Source organism: Notothenia rossii, assembly GCF_949606895.1.
Source record: "Notothenia rossii genome assembly, chromosome: 2".
NCBI lineage: Eukaryota > Metazoa > Chordata > Actinopteri > Perciformes > Nototheniidae > Notothenia > Notothenia rossii.
Genome location: NC_136904.1, coordinates 63266453 through 63285185, shown reverse-complemented (window position 1 = coordinate 63285185; position 18733 = coordinate 63266453). Strand labels below are relative to the sequence as shown.

Here is an 18733-nt window from a genome sequence, read left to right as displayed (position 1 = left end):
TTTAGAGTACTGGCACCTTCTTTATTCCAATTCAAGCACTGTATACACACACTTATGATGAAATGTTTTTCCTAATATGAAAGCTCATGTGATCACCAGGTGATGTAGGGGAACTTCAAACCAGCAGACAGCAGGCCACTGAACGTGCCCATTTCTGTGCATAAATAAAGTTTGTATTGTATTGCCTAAAGCCGATTCCGTTTCTCTTGGCATTTTAATGCATTCAGATTTATTTCAAAGAAAAAAAGTATATTTACAAGTGATTTTAAACACAAAAGCACTACTTTTTACTAATTTGTAAAAACGTTATCAAGTTTCATAGAAATGTTGAAACAGTCCAGTAGAAATCCGTCACACATTTTGTAAGATCCACCTCTAGCACTCTACATTCTTAACATTACTTGTAGCTTAGCACAATATACATTAAGCAGAATCTTTGGAGAATCATTACAAACACATGACAATATGCTTGATTCTTTCTGATGCACACTCAAACGGAGCAACGGGGATCGACAAAGCTGGTTGGAGTTGATGCCGTTTTTTCATAAGATGTCCATGAGCTGTAGTGTAGGAAATATGAATGAATCAGCAAAGAGTTCCTGAATCAGTTCATGAGACTCCAGCTGTAAGAAACAAACACATTGAGTTTGAAATGAACTGCGAGAGAAACAACTTTCTCATACAAACGAGATCATTAAAATGCACTGGTGAAAGTAGAGCATTGAGCAGCTACAGCAGGGGTGGGGAACCTTTTTCCTCTCAAGGGCCATTTCAATTTTTCAACATCCTCCGAGGGCTGTACAAATTATTGACCTCTGCTTAAAAAAAAAATAAAAAAAATCACAGCCCATTCATTTCGCCTTTCTTTCATGCTGTGCAAAGAAAAAGCAACCTCTTAATCCAGATATCTTACCATGACTCGCGCATGCATGCACGTGCACGGTTGTGGCATGACCACCAAACAGAAAGATATGGACACATGATGTGTCTGCAAATGTATTTAGTTTCCTATCCATGTGAACATGATTTAAGTGGGGGGTAGACCTAACATCCTCTAGCGGGGTCCAGGGGCCATGCTCCTCTGGGAAGATTTTTTTTTTTAAATGTTGAAGTTAAAAGCATCAATCTGGTGCACTTTGAGAGCAAAATTCTATGGAAACATCTCTCAACATCCATATGAAACAGAACATTTTATTCTCCTTTATGGATATTTTACAAATCACTCCCCTTTTAAAAATTGTATTCTTGTTTATTAATAACAACTTTTCTTTACTGTCATATAGTATTTTATACCTGTTTACTTTATTCTCTTATTTTTGTACAACTATAATGATCATATAAAGATGTGCCTTTACCTCACTGGTTGTAGAAAAAGCTTCTTATATTTGTTAGCATAGCTAGCTAACCAGATGCTAATAACAATAAAGTTATTGACTGTATGATCAGTATGACAGATGAACAGATCGCCACTGGGCTTTCAACTAAAGACACAGCCACGCAGAAACTGCGGCATGTGTACGGCTTCTTATGGGTACTGCAATTTCTGAAGAGCTGGAGCGGCGTTCTGGTGATCTCCGTCAGAACTAGACCCCTGTCAGACATATACCACGTGATGACGTTAGGCTCGTGTTGTGTTCAAGGACCCTGACCTTGGCCAGGAAAAACAGGCACTCGCTTGTTTAATTATTTTGTGGTCTAGTGTGTTTATAAATTACCTCCAGGGCCGTACCAAATGGTCTCGCGGTCCGTATAGGCCCGGAGGCCGGAGGTTCCCCATCCCTGAGCTAAAGAGACAGATTTACTCAGGAGTCATGTTTCTGGCCACACACTAACTAAATAGCTGGACCAGTGTTTCTCAAAGTGTGGGGCACTCCCCACTGGTGGGGGCACAGAGATGTGATAGGTGGGTCGCGAATGGACGCGAGATGTTTTTTTGGACCTCAGGCCGGAATCGAACCTGAGTCCTTGCAGGCGGTAGTGGACTGTTACAGCCGGAGACTCGCAACGGCGGTGGACTTTCACAGCGCCGGAGCCTCGCAACGGCGGATGCGGTACCGGCGCTGTGAAAGTCCACGGCCCACCTATGCCAGAGGCAGCGGCCCACCGAATTTAGCAGCCCACCAGCGGCAGCGGCCCACCGGGAAAAGTCCTGAATCTCCCGATGGCCAATCCGAGCCTGCTTTTAAAAAATGTTTTAAAAGGAGAGTGATTAGTAAAATATGCATAAATAAAAAGAAATAAGGCTAACTAGGTAAGATAAGAATAAACAAGTTTAAATGATTTGTTATCGGTTGTGATCATATTCTAAAGATGTTTGGAGTATTGAAAAGTATACAGCTCCCTTTCATGAGTGTTGAGAGCTGTATCCATAAATTCATGTTGTGCTCAAAGTGCACCAGATTGATACATTTCACTTCAACATTTAAAAAAAGTATCTTCCCGGGGGTGCATGCCCCCGGACCCCCCTAGAGGATGTGAGGTCCACACCCAAATAAAACAGGTTAAAATAATTTAATTGCATACATTTTCTTTTAGTAAACACTGAAAACGGGTCCCACAGACTCAAACAAAGGTTAAAGGTAAGCATATATTAACGTTAAAGTGGGGTAATTATATATACTGCAAAAAAAAAAGAAAAGAGGAGTAAAAGTAGCTCACGACTTGTTTAATTTTTTTGAAAGTAGCTCTCATCCTATAAAAGGTTGGTGACCCCTGCTTTAGAACGATATATTTGTCCATTTTAAGCTTGGCCTACCATTTGATTGGAGCGATGAGGAACAGGTGGGGCTTGAAAAGGCCCACCTGTTCAAAGCGGGGAATGACAGAAAAAGGTTGAGAACCATTGAATGAGACAATCCTCTGCCAATGTTATGGTAACAGCTTGTTCCACTGCCCTCTAGAGGCCAAACATATCAGTCAAAGTAAACTTTATTGTCAATTCCTCTATTTGTTTGACACAGACAAGGGATCGAAATTCTGTTCCTCACCATCCAAGAGAATACAAATATATAAAAAGAAATATATACAGTACATATGTATATATACGAGTGGTCTCTTAATTTTTTCTGTATGTGCATACCCTTACAACCACTTATACACACAGACAGACACAAATTCGGCTCTGAGATTAATGAAAACGAGTGGTCTCTTCAGTTTTTTCAATCTCTACATGTAAGGCAGCCATTCCATTCCAGTGTCTGTTGAATTGAAACAATTCCAACAGAGAGAAATGTTGTCAGTATTTTATAGAATAAAATAAATAAAGATACATTTTACTAAAACACATACCTATAAATATTAATACCATAGAAACTAATAATGCTGCAGTGGTCTCTTGATTTTTTTTGTTGCTGTATACACACACATTTAAAAAGGTAATAATAATAATGGAAAAACGAGACATAACAGTAAATATATTTAAAAAATAACAGTAACGATGAATCAACCAATGCATGATGATGTAGTTTTAAACCTACTTTTCTTTCGAAGTCCATCTCCATTTCCATGTCCGTATTGGGCTCCCTAGGTGGAGACGGAGGTGGTGTAGGTTTACTGTAAAATAAATCAAATGATTCACTAAGACACTTCGACATTTTAGTTTAGGACATACATCCATAAAAAAAAAAGAAGCTTTTTGCATATTTTGGCATCTAATCTTTTCATTGATGGAGCAAGGCTAAATCCTTTATTTATGTACAAAATACAAATATCACAATATTTTTTAAAAGCAGTACAAATTTGAATATTGTGAACTAATGTATGTATTTTAAGCATTAAAACAGAAAGTGATCCCTGTAAAAATATGTCAGTATAGTGTTGAATCGACACAGAGAAATAGCACCGTTAGGTTATCATAAATGTTCACAGTTCCATTTACAAGTATAAGGCTACAGAGAGATAGGGCAGCAGTTAAAGAGTGCACAAAACCCAGAGACTATCTGTGAATCTGACCGTACGGTTTACACATTTTTCTTAAAATGTGACCCCAGAGTGGCTCCTGATTCCTGATCCTGATTTTATAAAATAAAATAGAAATGGTTGTCTTACTTACTCTGAGAAATCCCAACTTTTTCTGGGAACGTATCCATGTCCGGCCAGCATTTTCTCTGCTGCATGAACACATGTGATCAGAGGTCATTACAGGTCTCATGTTCAATAAAGAATATGTATCACCCTCAGAATTTGAGAGTAATAATCCATCATTTTGCAAGGGGCACAATGTTAGAAGCATTACTTTTTTTCAACTGTTGCACAGACTTGTAACTAACCAATGGTTATTATGTACACGGCTAAGTTGAATACTCGATTCGGATTGGTTAATTAGGACATTCAGTGGTCTTTTATGATAGCAGACTGCTGCTAAGCTAAGCAGACCGTTGCTAAGAAATATACATTTATATAATATATATATAATAATATTTTCTCCACAGAAAAGAAGAGAAAAAAAGGGGAAAAAAACAGGACATGAAGATAGACAGGAAGTAAACACTAAAGGGAACAGCAGAAGACAGAACGGAAGTACACACTCAAGGGAACAGCAGAAGAAGACAGACAGGAAGTAAACACTAAAGGGAACAGTAGAAGACAGACCGGAAGTACACACTCAAGGGAACAGCAGAAGAAGACAGACAGGAAGTAAACACTAAAGGGAACAGCAGAAGACAGACCGGAAGTACACGCTAAAGGGAACAGCAGAAGAAGACAGACAGGAAGTAAACACTAAAGGGAAAAGCAGAAGAAGAAAAACAGGAAGCAAACACTAAAGGGAACAGCAGGGTTGCGGTCGAATAGCCCAAAAATCAGCTCCTAACATCTAACCCTATCGTCTATTCCTTGACCTCTGAGTCAAACGTCACGGGGTTAAGGGATAGTGGATAGGAGAATTCAAAAGGACTTAGGAGAAGAGACTGCGGTACTTTAGAGAATCCGACTGCACTTTCACTATCCAACGTGTTTATGATGCGCCAGCGGAAGTCATAAATGTGCGTCTGCTGCTGTGGGGAAACTATGGAAACTACAGTGTTCTATACAGCGGACTTCAACATGGATGTATAATAAGAACGAGGGACTCATCTAGAGACTCTGCACTGTGCTCTGATGCTGTTGCTTTATGAACGTGGACAACAGAGAAATTTATTCTTCGTGACCAAAGTTGGAATTGAAATAAAAAAGGAAAGTGAAACTTATGCTCGTCACCCTCTCCCTCCAGTCTACATTAATACAAATGATCCCAATACGTATGATTGTATGAAAATATCTTAAAATAAATACAAATGTATTTATTATAAACGTTAGTCCTTAACATCTATCACTGTGTACATCACCATTCAAACATCTTTTAAAGGTTGAACAAACCCCACACAGCTCAGTAAAGACTGACATGTTGACTTTATTTGATCATTTCAGTAAAAACAAACGTTCATATTTCTCTTTTTGATTATAATACTGATGAACGTTCAAAACAAAGCACTTTGGCAACTTACCACATAAGTTTTAAAAAGCTTAATAAACACCGTAACTTTCATGATATCATTTCTCGGTCATAATCTGTTGTTTCCGTGAACGGCCGGATGTTGTGTGACGGCACACGCTCCGGCTGCAAGGCATTGTGGGGCAGCATTTTCTCCTCTCCTTTCGGTTAGGGAGGTCCAGTGGTTCCTAAGCTAAAGGAGGTTATAATAGAGAACTCGAATGGCACTTATCATGGCTGCCACTGAGGGACTTCCGGGTCATTTCACTCGGTTAGGAAGGTTCCTAAGCTAAATGGACTATTCAACTTCAGCCCAGAAGAAGACAGACAGGAAATAAACACGAAAGGGAAGAGCAGAAGAAGACAGACAGGAAGTCAACACTAAAGGGAAGAGCAGAAGAAGACAGACAGGAAGTAAACACCAACAGGAAGATGGTATCGGCCCTGGCAGTGTTTAAAGACTGGTTAATGGTTAGTGTTCTTGGTGAACAAAGACATTTTGTTCTCAAACAGTAAACAGTAGCCATGTTAACAGTACCAGTGTTGGTGAAGTAGTGTCCAAAGGCGGTGTCTTTGGGGATGTCTGGGTACAGGTAGAGCAGGGGGTTGGTGTGTCTGCTCTTCCGGCCTCTCAGACTGTAAGTGTTGATATAGTCCGGCAGAGACGTCTTCTTCAGCTCGTCCTTGGTGTAGGGATCTATTGAATGCACAAAAGGCGCTGCAGGCGAACAACATACAGGAAGAGGACAGATATCTGAGTGTGAGAAATAACTTCATTCAGGATGGGAAAGCTGACTGAAGTTTGAAGGTTTTGAGGAGGGGTTGTATGAGGCACTTATCATCTCTGGCCCCAACCATCTCCTGAACAGTGAATATGTATTGTTACCATCAAATCGGAGATATAGGGTCCCACGATTGAATAGGGTCAGACTGGAGCACTGTTGTACACAAGTTAATTCTTACAGTAAATACAGAGTTAGGTCCCAGATCTAATGTACGATAGAGGGTCTTGAACATGTTTCTCTTCAGTGATTGTGATGTTAGATGTCCGTTCCCTCCCTTGTGTCTTGTCTTGAATATTTGTCCTTGTTGATGTTTCAAATGGAGCGGCTGTGATGTGAAAAATGTCAGACTCGATTTGAAAATAAAGTGTAATCTTATCATATGTTACCCAAAGCCAGTGTATAACCTACAATAGATGACAAAGAAACAGACAGGAGTACCAGCATGGAGCTTTGTTAGTTCTGAGGGGAGGGGCGCAGCAGCAGAATGGATTTTAGACACCTCAAAAATGTAATCATGTTATTGTGTGACCTCTCAATTCCAGGTTTAGGACTCATTCATTCACCACATGCTGTAGTAATACACTGGCTATGGAAAAGTACCTCATTCAACCTCACTTCAGACTTGTAGAGCCCTTTGGCTTTTTAGCTCCAAATGAACAAACATACCACCATTGGCGTTGTCGACCCAGCTGAAGCTGATGGCTCCATTTGTTTTGCTCTCGCTAAAGCGGAGCAGAAAGGTCCCGGTCCGTTTTTCCTTCAACAGTTCAGCTGTTCTCTCCCTGCTGATGAACCCCATGATGGACCTGAAGCTCACACACATAATATAACCAGAGCTCAGTTGATTGGGAAGCATGACGTGCTGGTATGTGGACCACTGCCTCATTATGAATGTGAATTAACCAAACAGAAAGAAAGCACTCAGATGACTTACCCATCCTGCCACAGATCAACCAAGTGTTTTTTGATCAGATTCAGGATTCCATCAATCCAGAGCCAGGCATTTTCATTCTGGAAAGCAAAAGTCAACATGTAAACACAAACAGTGAAGTTCTGGAGTTTGTTACAGCACAGCATAATCGGCACCTTGCTCAACACTCACCTTGGAGAACTTGCTCCAGTGAACTAGATCATCAGGATCATCTGTGAAGAAATGAAAAATGACAGAAGAAATATCTTGAATATAACATGAACTCTGAAGTAGAGAAATTAGTACATCATCCTTTTAATCTTTGGTTTATCCAATCACGCTTTAATTCAATAACCATAATAGATTTGCTTAAAAAAAACACAATCTTAAATCCTACTGATATCAATGCCACTCTCATGTCTCTGCAGACTGTTGTTTTTAATCGTTACTTTTTTATACAGACATAGAGGCGCTTGGTTATCTCGTCTTTGTGACATGCTAGGCTAACTTGCTTATGGCTATGCAGTAACAAAAACACAAGTGGAGTTGTATCCTCATATAACTCTCAGCAAGAACATGAATAAGCATATTTCCCCAATTGCATATCTAATACTTTACTTGGAAGCTCACAAAAAACACAGTCCCAAATGCCGATCCAATGCAAAGCTACATTTTCTGACAAGTTCAGATCAAGTGCTTCTCAAAGTGTGGTCCGTGGACCACTGGTGGGCCGTGAGCGCCCCCTAGTGGTCAGTGAGTATATTGGTACAATTTCACATTTGAAATAAATTAATTTATTAAAGTTTTCAGCACTCTCGCGGGAATATCTCCGCAATGGAGCGAGCTTCAATTTTGATTGCATGATATAGCCCAGCGCAACACCTGCAGCCCACATGTTGCCACTTGTTTGTACCATTTGCAGGCGATTTGTAATCTGTTCTAGAAAAACGATGTGTTTTTGAATATTTTTGGAGTTAGGTGTTCCGCGAGTGTTTTTTTATTGGTTAAGTGGTCCTTGGTATGAAAAAGTTTGAGAAACACTGAACTAGGAGGTACACTCTCTTTTTCCAGACTATCATTAGGATTTGACAGGGTTCAGTTCTGTGGAATACACGCTCAAACACTCACCCACAATCTTGTCTCTTAGCACGGAGAGCTGGTTTTCATCGAGCTCCCGCTTGCCAGTGCACAAAAACTGCCAGCTGAGAACCTGGGACAGCTGCTCCCATGTAAGGGGAGGAGGGTCCACAAACAACTGCAGGTTCTGCAGAACAAAGGCACACACTTATAACGTGATTTAAGACCAAACGGTGGATTAACAATCAACAAGACAATGGTTGAAACAGTGAAGATGACCCAGAAACTAGCGTCACAAGCGCCCCCTCTATGAAAAGCAATGGGATTTTTCCATTAGATTTGGAATACTGAAGAAAATAAGATCTTTGGCAAACACATGTTTATGATACTTACACATTTTGTTCAGCAAGATAATTTCAGCATATTAACACCTCTTTTACAAATGTTCAAGCATAAAATGTAATCGGCTGAAGTAAAAGATATCGTTAGGACGACATTTTCATGCGTTTTCATTATCATGCAGCAAAAACAATATATTTAAAATGTTTTGGTGCTGAGGAGTGTGTTTTTACCCTGGAGTCACCGGTGGACAGCATGTTGTTCCACATGATGGAGGCCCAGGCGCTGGAGACCTGCGTGGTAGCGGAGATGACAACCACAGGCAGAGTGCTGGCCTGACCAAACACAGCAGCAGAAGACATTAAAGAAACTGCTTCACTACTGCCATTTTCCTCTCCAATAGTTCCATCTTTTAAACAAATGTTATCTTATAGTTCGGCCGCAAACAGAAATGTAAGGGCCTCTGATCAGAATGGAGTTTACTCACCTCAATGTTGAGTTCCAGTCCAACATGGCGGAACTCTGTCACAAACTTAATGATGTGGAGTTCTTCAGTGACTGCCAGGCGACTCTAAAGGAGAAACAGATCTATCAATATATAGGTGTTATTGATATTTGATGTTGTTCTGCACAAACGCTCATGTGGAGGGAGTGTGTGGGAGAGAAACTCCCTCAGAAGGGAACACAGGGATTTTTAGCCATTGAGACCATCTACATGCACAAAAACCTATATAACACTGAATGTAAATAATATCTTGCTTTATATTGTGTCTAAAGCCTTTAAATCGTGTTTTATTGTCAGAGTTAATAGATTTGTTATCTTCACGGTCTACTGTATATTTTCTAGAGAGGTTTAATTTCTAGAATTATTTATTTCTACTCTTTAGTTTCTACTTATATGCAATGCCTTGTTTTGTTTTTTTTGCTGCTGCAACGCAAACATTTTCCAATTTGGGATCAATAAAGTACCTCTTATCTTTATCTTATCTTATAAAACACTACAGGAAAGGGAAAACCACACAAAGCTGAATAGGGCCCCTTAAATATCAGCAAGTTAGCATTACCATTGTAAGCATGTAAGCGCCACTTTGCTTAAGTAGTGCCTTGGCATGGCTGCCATCTTGTTGGACACTTGACGGAGGGTGTTTCTCAATCTCGAGTAAAGCTGCTCCAGAGCAACTATTTCAAGCATACTACGTCATCGAGTGCCGCCAAAGGACTGTTCCAATGTCCAGCATACTTGAAATTCTACCGAGCCCGGCGTACTTCGTAGCGAGAAATTTCGAGCCTGCACATGTGTAGACTCCGTGGTCTGAAAATCCCCACAATGCTTTGTGCACGGACCAATTTCCTTCCTGGCATTCGGAAAACAAAGAGTGTAACAGGCTAGCAAGTGTGCAGGTGTGCGTCATATGAGAGGCCCCACCTTACATTTTCCGCCACAGATTTGGGGAAATTGGTACGTGCGCAAAGCATTGTGGGGATTTGAAGGACGCGAAGTCTACCCATGTGCAGCCTCGAAATTACCCCCAAACCAAGGACGCGGCCTCTGTGGAATTCCAAGTATGCTGGAGATTGGAACAGTCCTTCGGCGGCACTCAATGACGTAGTATCCTTGAAATATTGGCTTGGAAGCCAGTTTCCTCGCGATTGAGAAACGGCCTCTGTTTTCCGAATGCCAGAAGTATTCTTGCCTCGCTTCTGAAGCAAGTGACTCGGAAGACATGTGCTACCAAGCAAGCGTACTCGACATTGAGAAACACCCATTATCTTTATATACTTTTTCTTTTTTTTTCATTTGACTTTTTCAGCAGATAGATAAACTTTAGCATTTATTATAAGTAGTAGTGACGTAAGTACAAACGACGGTTATTCAAATTGTAATGTCTCATCTTACCTCAATTGATCCTTTTGCTCTTCCTTTGATTTCCTTGAGAGACTGAAAAAAAGAGAACTTTTAAAATCTTTAAAAGTTCACAAGTTAACCAGTTGGAAGAGCTTCTTACCATTTGATCAAATTCTGTCACCAAGTCTCCATTGGGCGAGTCCACGTCCAACACTTTACACTCATCGCTGTTGAAGTCGAAGTGACGGAACCTACAACGACATCAGGCTAGAGTCTGTCTACGTCCAACAACGTATGAGGAGTTTAAAGATACAATTTATCAATTTATATATAAAATGTTAAATTGTTTTGGTACCCTCTACTTACCATTTAACCGTTTTGATTTCTTCAACATCCCTAATTTTCAGGGAGAACAATATGCAAAAAGATTGATAAGAAAATAACAGGTAAAGGGTTTTCTTTATCATAAATAATACTGCATTATAGTAATATCTCAGACCAGTTTTCTTTAACTTACTTGTCAAATACAGGTTTGACTTTGAGCAGGCACTTGAATTCTGGAAGGTTTGCCAAGAACCTGAAACGACAAATAAAAAAACTAAAATACTAATGAAGAATGATGTTCAAAAAAAAGAAATTGCTGTGAATCCAGGGTCACGTCGCTGCCGTCTACTAAAAAAGGAGCAATCTTAGTATTTTATTCTGAACATATTAACGTTGCTTTATTGTCACAAACACATCTCATCACAACTCTGTGATGGCTTGTTGTTTCATGACTAGCCTAGAAATAAAAATATGTCCCCACATGAACAGACGCTCTCTCAGTGGGTATAGTGGCTGGTTCTAAAGTAGTATCTTCTGCCCATTCTTTGGTCATCTTCTTATTTGTTCATTTAATTTTCTTCTTTTTAAATAGCCCTCCCATCCACTGGCGAACACTCCCAATAACTCAACCCAAGAGAGTGCAGAAACAAGTCCTAAAACCCAGAAACTGTGACCTAGTAGATTTTCACATTTTGCTCTCGGACATAAAATACGTCAGTAAATACCTTACCTGTGAATGTCCAAAGCTTCTATGTGTTATAAAAACTGCGTAACAAGTATAAACAAGTAACTCAAATTAACGACTAAACGTCAGCCTTCAGCTTAGCGATTGTGATGCGCAGCCATGTTACTGATGTAGTTTGTTTATAGCCTAGCATCAGCTTTTTACTTCTGACGATTGCATTTTCGCTTCAAAAATCAAAGTGGTGTTATTATGTGGCGATTATCCAGCTGAACAAAACGTGATAAGAATGAATGTGTGTTTGTCACAGAGCTTATTTTCTGCAATAAACTGAAATGGAAAATTTCCATTCGATTTTGTGGAGGGACCCCTTTGCGACGCTCACTTCCTTGGCGGCCTACAAAAATACGCCATCAATCCACCCATATCATGTTGTCTTGTTTTCTTTGCCCCGTCATGTTATTCCTGTGATGTCACCCAATGCATGCAGCCTTACCTCACTCTCACGGAGAAGTGCACTCCGGTCTTCAGTATCAGAGGTCGTTGTGGTAAACTCGACATGATCGGCTGTTTCTCAACCACCAGAGCACTGCAGAGCAAGACCCCAACGAAAAGTGTCAGAAATATGAAAGTGCATGCTTCAGTCTGTGTGTGTGAATGACACAAAAGAGTCCAGGAGCCGGGACTCACTTTGCAAGTAGTTGTGTGAACAAGGACAGTGTTTGGTTCTCAATTATTGCCATGAGGCCAGGCAGGATGGAGGCATCGGTGTTGTTCTGCTCTTTCAGTTTCTGCAGCTGTTCGCGCACTCGCAGTAGCACCTCGGCCACAGCTGTGAACCTGCACAGGCCAAATAAGCACACACAAGTTGTCATCAGGGGTGTAGGGCCACTGGTACCAACCACAACTATGACAGGCAGGCAGTGCATGGTTAAGTTGTGATGGTTGATCAAGCTTTAAATGATGCTTACATCTTCTGATTGCCACAGTTGTTAAAATATATAAAAACATCTTCTTGTGTTCATTAAATTGTTGTAGAATTGTAGAAGGACTGTTATTTCTGGAGGAACCTGGAATATTGTTGACATGCAGCTGGATCCATATTTATTTATTTTTTATAGATATTCACGTTATCATTTATAACATATGGACTGTATTTCATCTCTCTTTAATCTATACACCATTACACGTCCCTCCTGGGAGAAGGATCCCTGAACTGTTGCTCTCCCCGAGGTTTCTAACATTATTTCTCCATTATTTGTGGGGTTTCTTGGGAGTTTTTCTTGTCCCTCACAGGGTCTAAAGACAGAGTGTTGTATGCTGTACACTGTGGAGCCCACTGAGACAAATGTTTCATCTGTGATATTGGGCTAATTGATTTATATGTCTGAAATATCTGCAGCCTCTGAAAGTGGCTCGGCATCGGCATTACTCGCGGCTGTTCACTGTTCAAATATTCTAAAACCAACGCCAGGCTGCCACAGTTTAACTTTACAGAGCTCTACACACACCACCTTTCCTCCTTCAGGCATTCAGAGAGAATTATAGCCAAGTTCAATGGCTCAAAGTTTCCTCCCAAACATGACCCATATAAAGCCAAAGTAGTTCTTATAAGTTCTCACCACTTCTGGAGATGGTCCAGACAGGTGTTGGCCGGGCTTCCAATGCAGGCCAGCTGCTGCCTGAGCCTCCATTTGGGCAGCTCCACCTCGGTGAGAGTCGCCACAATCGGCTGAGCCAGGTTCAAAATGTTCTCGATCTCCTGCAGCACCACCTGCAATCCAGCAAACACCAAGTGTTCGGGGGGGGTCTCATTATGCTTGTACGGGGTGCACCACAAAAATAAATTAAACCAAAACAAACTCCATCACGCTCTGATACGCAGGGATAAATCCAATGTCCAGGCAAGAATATAATTTGTATGATTTATCCAACGATCCTGAAGTACAATGAACCACAGCCTCCTCTCCTCTGCCCTTTCCTCACCTGTCTAACATTCAAACAATTTCTAAACCACCTGGTTCCTGAAGCTGCATTCAAAATAAACGCATTCAAAAAAACTACCCAAATTAAATTAAAGAATGACTCTAAATAATGATAAAACTACTATTTAGGAGAACAGCAAGAACATTTATCGTTCACTATTAAATAATACAAAACAATAAAAAGCAAAAATGTTTATTGTCATCATATACACAACCACTGTGTAATTATATAATGTATGAAAAACTTAGATCGCAGCTTCCTCAACAGTGCAATGACAAGACATAAATAAATAAGGGGCCCTATTCTGAACATTTTCAGGTTCCTATTTCTACTGTGACATGTTTCCAAGCTACAGTGTTCAAAAAGCTCTTTATTTTTCTCGTACTGCCTGAAAGATGTATTCTATCAGTACTATCAGAACCGAGAATGTATCTTTATCTCTAGTTTGGAGATTAAAAAAATTAATTAAACAAAGTCCAAACATTTTCTTACATTTTTTTTTAAACTGCTAAAAATGTAAAATGCTTTAAGACAACAGTTTATCAGTTTGTATAAATCTCACCAAGCGTACATCTACAGTACCTGCTTTGTTTGTATGATAAAGTTGGTCCGCTTATGACATTCCTCTTCCACAACAGCATGGGACTGGGCCAATCCAATGTCCTGCTCCACTGCAAATCACCAATGAGACACAGATGAAGCACAAACTCACAACACACCTGTCGCCGGTGTCTTTACGTCTCCCACCATACCTTTGTTTTGCCAGGTCTTCTGTATGAAGTCAAGGTTTTCATTAAGAATCTCCAGTGACTTAATTTCCTTCTTGACCTCCTGCATTAAAATTCACACATTTAAAAAGTATTTTTCTCATCAATAAGAAATGTTCTATCAATAAAAAAGTGACAGACTAAATGAGTTTACCATAATCAGTCTTTTCAGTTCATTGATTTTGTTGTCCATATCTTTCCATTTCCATTTTTGATCCATGTCTGGACTGCCACAAGCCTGACAAAAACAAAAGGTGTTACTTTATATGTTGCTTTTATTAGCGTTATTGTTGACAATTAAACAACAGACTGACAGACAGAATGTGTGTCTGTTGTGTAACTGTAAGAACTGTAAACATCAAGATGTCTCCTGTCGGAGGAGCAATACCAATCTAAAAGATTAGACACATTTGAATAATCTCGTAGCAAGTGATTGATGTTTAAAGCATTTATGCAGCCTGAACTGTTTGTCCACCTTAAATCATCTTACCTGTGCTTCAGAGGCTGAAGCCTTGATCTTCTGTTCCTCCTTCAGGCACTCAGAGAGGATTACAGCCAGGTTCAGTGGCTTATCTTCAAAGTTTTTCTAATTCAAAAAATATGATCAAATACACACAAAATCAAACGAGGCTCTAAGGTGTATTGGTTATTGAATGTTGAGTTTACATATCAGCGTGTCTGCCCTACCAGCAGGTAGTCCTTCATTCCAGTGTAATCAGGTCCCTGTAAGAGGATGTTCTCCTGCACGGAACGGATCCACTGTTCTTGCAGATCCTCCAGCAGTGCATGGAAACATGTGCTTGCTGCATTTTCATCCCCAGCTGCCAAATCCCTAGCAAAGAGCAACAGAAGATGTTCCTTCATTCAGGGATTGTGTCCAACTACTTGTGTAGAATGAGGATAAACTTTGGGGGACAAAATATCAATCCACTTTTTTGTTGCGTTTTTGAGGATGATAGATTTTCTTATTTGATCTCTTTCTTATGACTTTCTCACATTATAACAGGAATTATTGACTGTATATACTATATAGGTCTGTATATTAATGTGGGTTTTCCCCAAAGTCTGTTAAATTAAAGTATTTCATGTATAATTAGAAAAATATATATCATCTTTCAGGACAAGAGCCCGTTTACTCAGCAGCGTTCACCAGGACAAAGAAAGAACTGCGTTCATTGACCTCCCCATTTTCCAACTGCTGTGGCACGTAGTGTTCCTCCCATTGGAAGGTTGCTGGTTCAATCCCCTCCAATCTACATGTTGATGTATCTTCTGGGAAGATAAGTGCTTCCAATGGCATGGCCATCAGTTTGGGAATGTGTGTAAATGACAGCTTATATGAGTGACTGCTGACTGAAGAACGGCAAGAAGCCAATTTGTTTGTAGTAACTAGATTGAGATAAATATAATTGACTAAAATATAGAATAATATGTAATTCATTTGACAAAACAAAGCCCCCATAGCAAGATTTGACCACAGTGCATGTCTACAAAAGAGTTCTTCAAAATGGTTACATGAAAATGTGAATGCTGACAGCTGCACAAATCTGTTGCTTAACTTAGCTGACAAAACCTGACGGTGAAATGTAAAACTGGCAGATGTGACAAAAAGTGAAAACACTTCATATATTTTAAAGTGTCATTTCAGAATTGGAGGACATTTAGACGGCAAAACTTTTGAAAAACGAACCCTTTGATTTCTGGTTTTCTGTCATGCTTTTGAGAAAAACAGGGATTGAACAATAAAGAAAATGATTTTGCCAGCTCAGGCATTTATGGTGCATATTTTATTAGATGTTTTATTGTTTTTTTTCAGCAGGGCTCGATGGTGGGCTAGAACTTTGAAATCAATAGAATTTAACCTCTTGATCTAATTATAATCAAAACACAGTTGTGTTAATTTTGAGATAATTGTAAAATGTAAAAAAAAGTGTTAATTGTTGCCACATTAACATGCCTAGGCTACCTGGTTCCAATAACAAAAAAGGTAGTTCATATTCTGGGAAAATACAGTATTAGATTAAAAACATGTAGATTATGCATAATGCTCGAAGGTATAAACAACATAAGCCATAGCTATCCCGCTCTGCTGCTGAATCAGCACAACAATGCACACGTGGCTTTTAAGACCCCTAAGGTGTATCAATAGCATACAGAGCATTGGGCAATGTATTTAATGACTACAATCTGTCAGTGCCTCTTACCAGTCCAGGCTCTCTATTAGGACGCACAGGTAGTGGCGGATCTCTCTGGAAAACCTCCCCTCGTACAGCTGGCTCACCCGGGCCTGGAGGGCCGCGTCCAGCCGCAGCAGGTCCTGCCACTGGGCCATCTGCAGTCAGCACAGGAGGGAGAAGTACTTATTATTATTATTATACTTAAGTAAAAGCAGACATGCAACAGTGTAAGAATACTCCATTACCAGTACAAGTCCTGCATTTAAAGTCCCATTTAACTTTGTCAAATAAAAGTAGTTGAGTGAACAGTTACATTTTGTCTTACACCTTGGCTACTTTGTTTTTTTAAAGTTATTTTTGGGAAAAATGCATGTACAAACAACATGGCATTCAGAGTATTCAAAGTCAAACATCGTAAATAGAACATAACAGAAATTGACAAGACATAAAAGTAAACAAATAAAGTAAAGTACATAGCTACAACAGAGGGCTAGGTCTTTATACATAAATCGTATTTTCCAATTGTGCTTAACAGTTTTATTGCATTTGTATTCATCATTATGGTAATTGGCTACTTAAAAAGTGCACATGATGCTAACACTCAAAACTAGCTAGGTTATATAGTCTAACAGGGACATTCATTTATTGACAACAATACTTTAAAGCTTTGAAGTTGCTACTTGAAAATATGAAGCACCCTAACATAACAGTACGTCTTCTACGTAGTGATGGCAGTTTGACACTGAAGCTTCGAACGGAGCTTCAACGCTGGACTTCAGGTATACAGGATACAGAGGGATACAGGTATTTCATAAAATAAACGTGCTCCCTGGAGAATAGCTACAGAATTGATATCACAATTTAATCGGAGCTGATCACAAGTTGTCATGACTGATCCAGTCATCTCGATGAGCGTTCGGGCTGTGAATAAACAACTTGTGTTTTACTTTTAGGCTGTCTGAAGGTATGGACAGCTATCAAAGCTACTATACATCACATTAAGAACGATGAACAAATGAAAGTCGGACACAAATATATAATTTAAATGATTTATTGAAGTTTGCAATGTTTTGAACAGGCATCCACACAGTCACCTACTTTGTAATGTTCGATACCTCCCTGTAAGCGTCACGATATCGGACTCTCACCCACAACCTCACATACGAGTACTGAATGTGCAGCAAAGTGATCTTAGGAAGGCAGATATAGCAAAAGATTAACGTAAACGACAAACGATGTTTCTTTCCTGGTAAGTCAACAATGGGTCCTCAATGTACACGCCCCGGATTCCTATGACGAAAATAATAGAATGTCGCCAGTTGTCATGACTCAACTTATACTGTAACACCGGCAGCCAGGATGCGGCGATATCCTCCGCGCAGCTGGTTCAAAGCTCGGAATAGTTAAACTTTTAATCATTGCTTTTCAACTTTAATACTTTAATAACTGATAAAAGGCCCTCTCCGCCCAAAAAAATGTCAAGCACTCTCTAGTCTCTTCTCAATAACCCAATACACACTATTATCAATCTTTAATTGCAAATAGAACATGATATTCAGTCTTAGTGTGTGTGTGTATCGAATATTTTTCAAGGCAAAGATGCGTTAAACCCACTGCAGCCTTGCACTTCGCCAGGAGAGGTCGCTGTAACTGAAGCTTCGAGAAATGAACCTATTTCCGACACAATTGTCCAAGTGGTTCGACGCTTCATTCAAAGCTTCATTTTGCCATCACTACTTCTACGTATTCCAACAGACAACACAATGGCTTACCTTGTGGTTATTGTTGTTTTGTCTTGTTGTTTATCGATAGAGCAGCAGGTCAGTAATGTAAAACAGCGAGTAGCTACAGTCCTGTCCTCACTGTCTTCTGTTGTGAGTGACAGGAACAATGGGGCGTTCCTTATATTCACTGGGTACTCCCACACATCACGTGATTCTCGAGAAATCATTCCGCTGAGCTCTGTAAAGTCAAACGCGGTTTACCCGGTTTATCCCGTTTACACAACTTCCTCATTCACAAAATAAAGGTACGTGTTGTTTACAACGACTTGTGTGCTTGCTCCCTGAGTTTTTAACTCGTTTCCGGGTGGTGATAACGAACAACAACTCTGACTAAATCCAAGACTCCACAATTGTGTTTAAATTGTCATAGCAGATTTAGGTTATAGATATAATAAATAATACAACGTGCATATTATTATAGGTTACGCTACCCATAAAGTAGCTGAGATTAACCACACCTTTACCAAGTGCAACATTGAAGTGAGGAATATAAAATGCACAAATACTTTTAATAATTTTCTTTTAAATCTGGTGCTTAAAACGGCCATTTTACATAACGAATCATTTTACTTTACTTAAAGTATTT

General features: G+C 39.7%; 1 protein-coding gene across 4 annotated transcripts; it reads right to left on the bottom strand.

The window, feature by feature from the left end:
- Window positions 1-18439, bottom strand: LOC307030128 (signal transducer and activator of transcription 1-alpha/beta-like). Of its 4 annotated transcripts, none has more exons than XM_079666367.1 (24): window positions 18137-18439; window positions 16391-16526; window positions 14874-15018; window positions 14677-14772; window positions 14341-14424; window positions 14172-14250; window positions 14002-14090; window positions 13056-13207; window positions 12124-12273; window positions 11930-12022; window positions 10945-11004; window positions 10794-10823; window positions 10588-10678; window positions 10479-10520; window positions 9069-9152; window positions 8815-8916; window positions 8294-8429; window positions 7358-7398; window positions 7190-7266; window positions 6922-7061; window positions 6009-6167; window positions 4052-4109; window positions 3477-3552; window positions 1-623 (listed from the first exon to the last, which is right to left on the bottom strand). In XM_079666367.1, the coding sequence occupies exons 1-24, from the start codon at window positions 18312-18314 to the stop codon at window positions 543-545; spliced, it is 2379 nt and encodes a 792-aa protein (XP_079522493.1). In that variant the 5' UTR covers window positions 18315-18439; the 3' UTR covers window positions 1-542. The 4 variants fall into 4 exon arrangements, with proteins under 4 accessions (XP_079522493.1, XP_079522492.1, XP_079522495.1 ...); XM_079666366.1 differs by having other exon boundaries at window positions 6009-6188; window positions 18137-18363; XM_079666369.1 differs by having other exon boundaries at window positions 6009-6188; window positions 16391-16518; window positions 18136-18349.
- Between the last annotated feature and the right edge of the window lie 294 nt (window positions 18440-18733).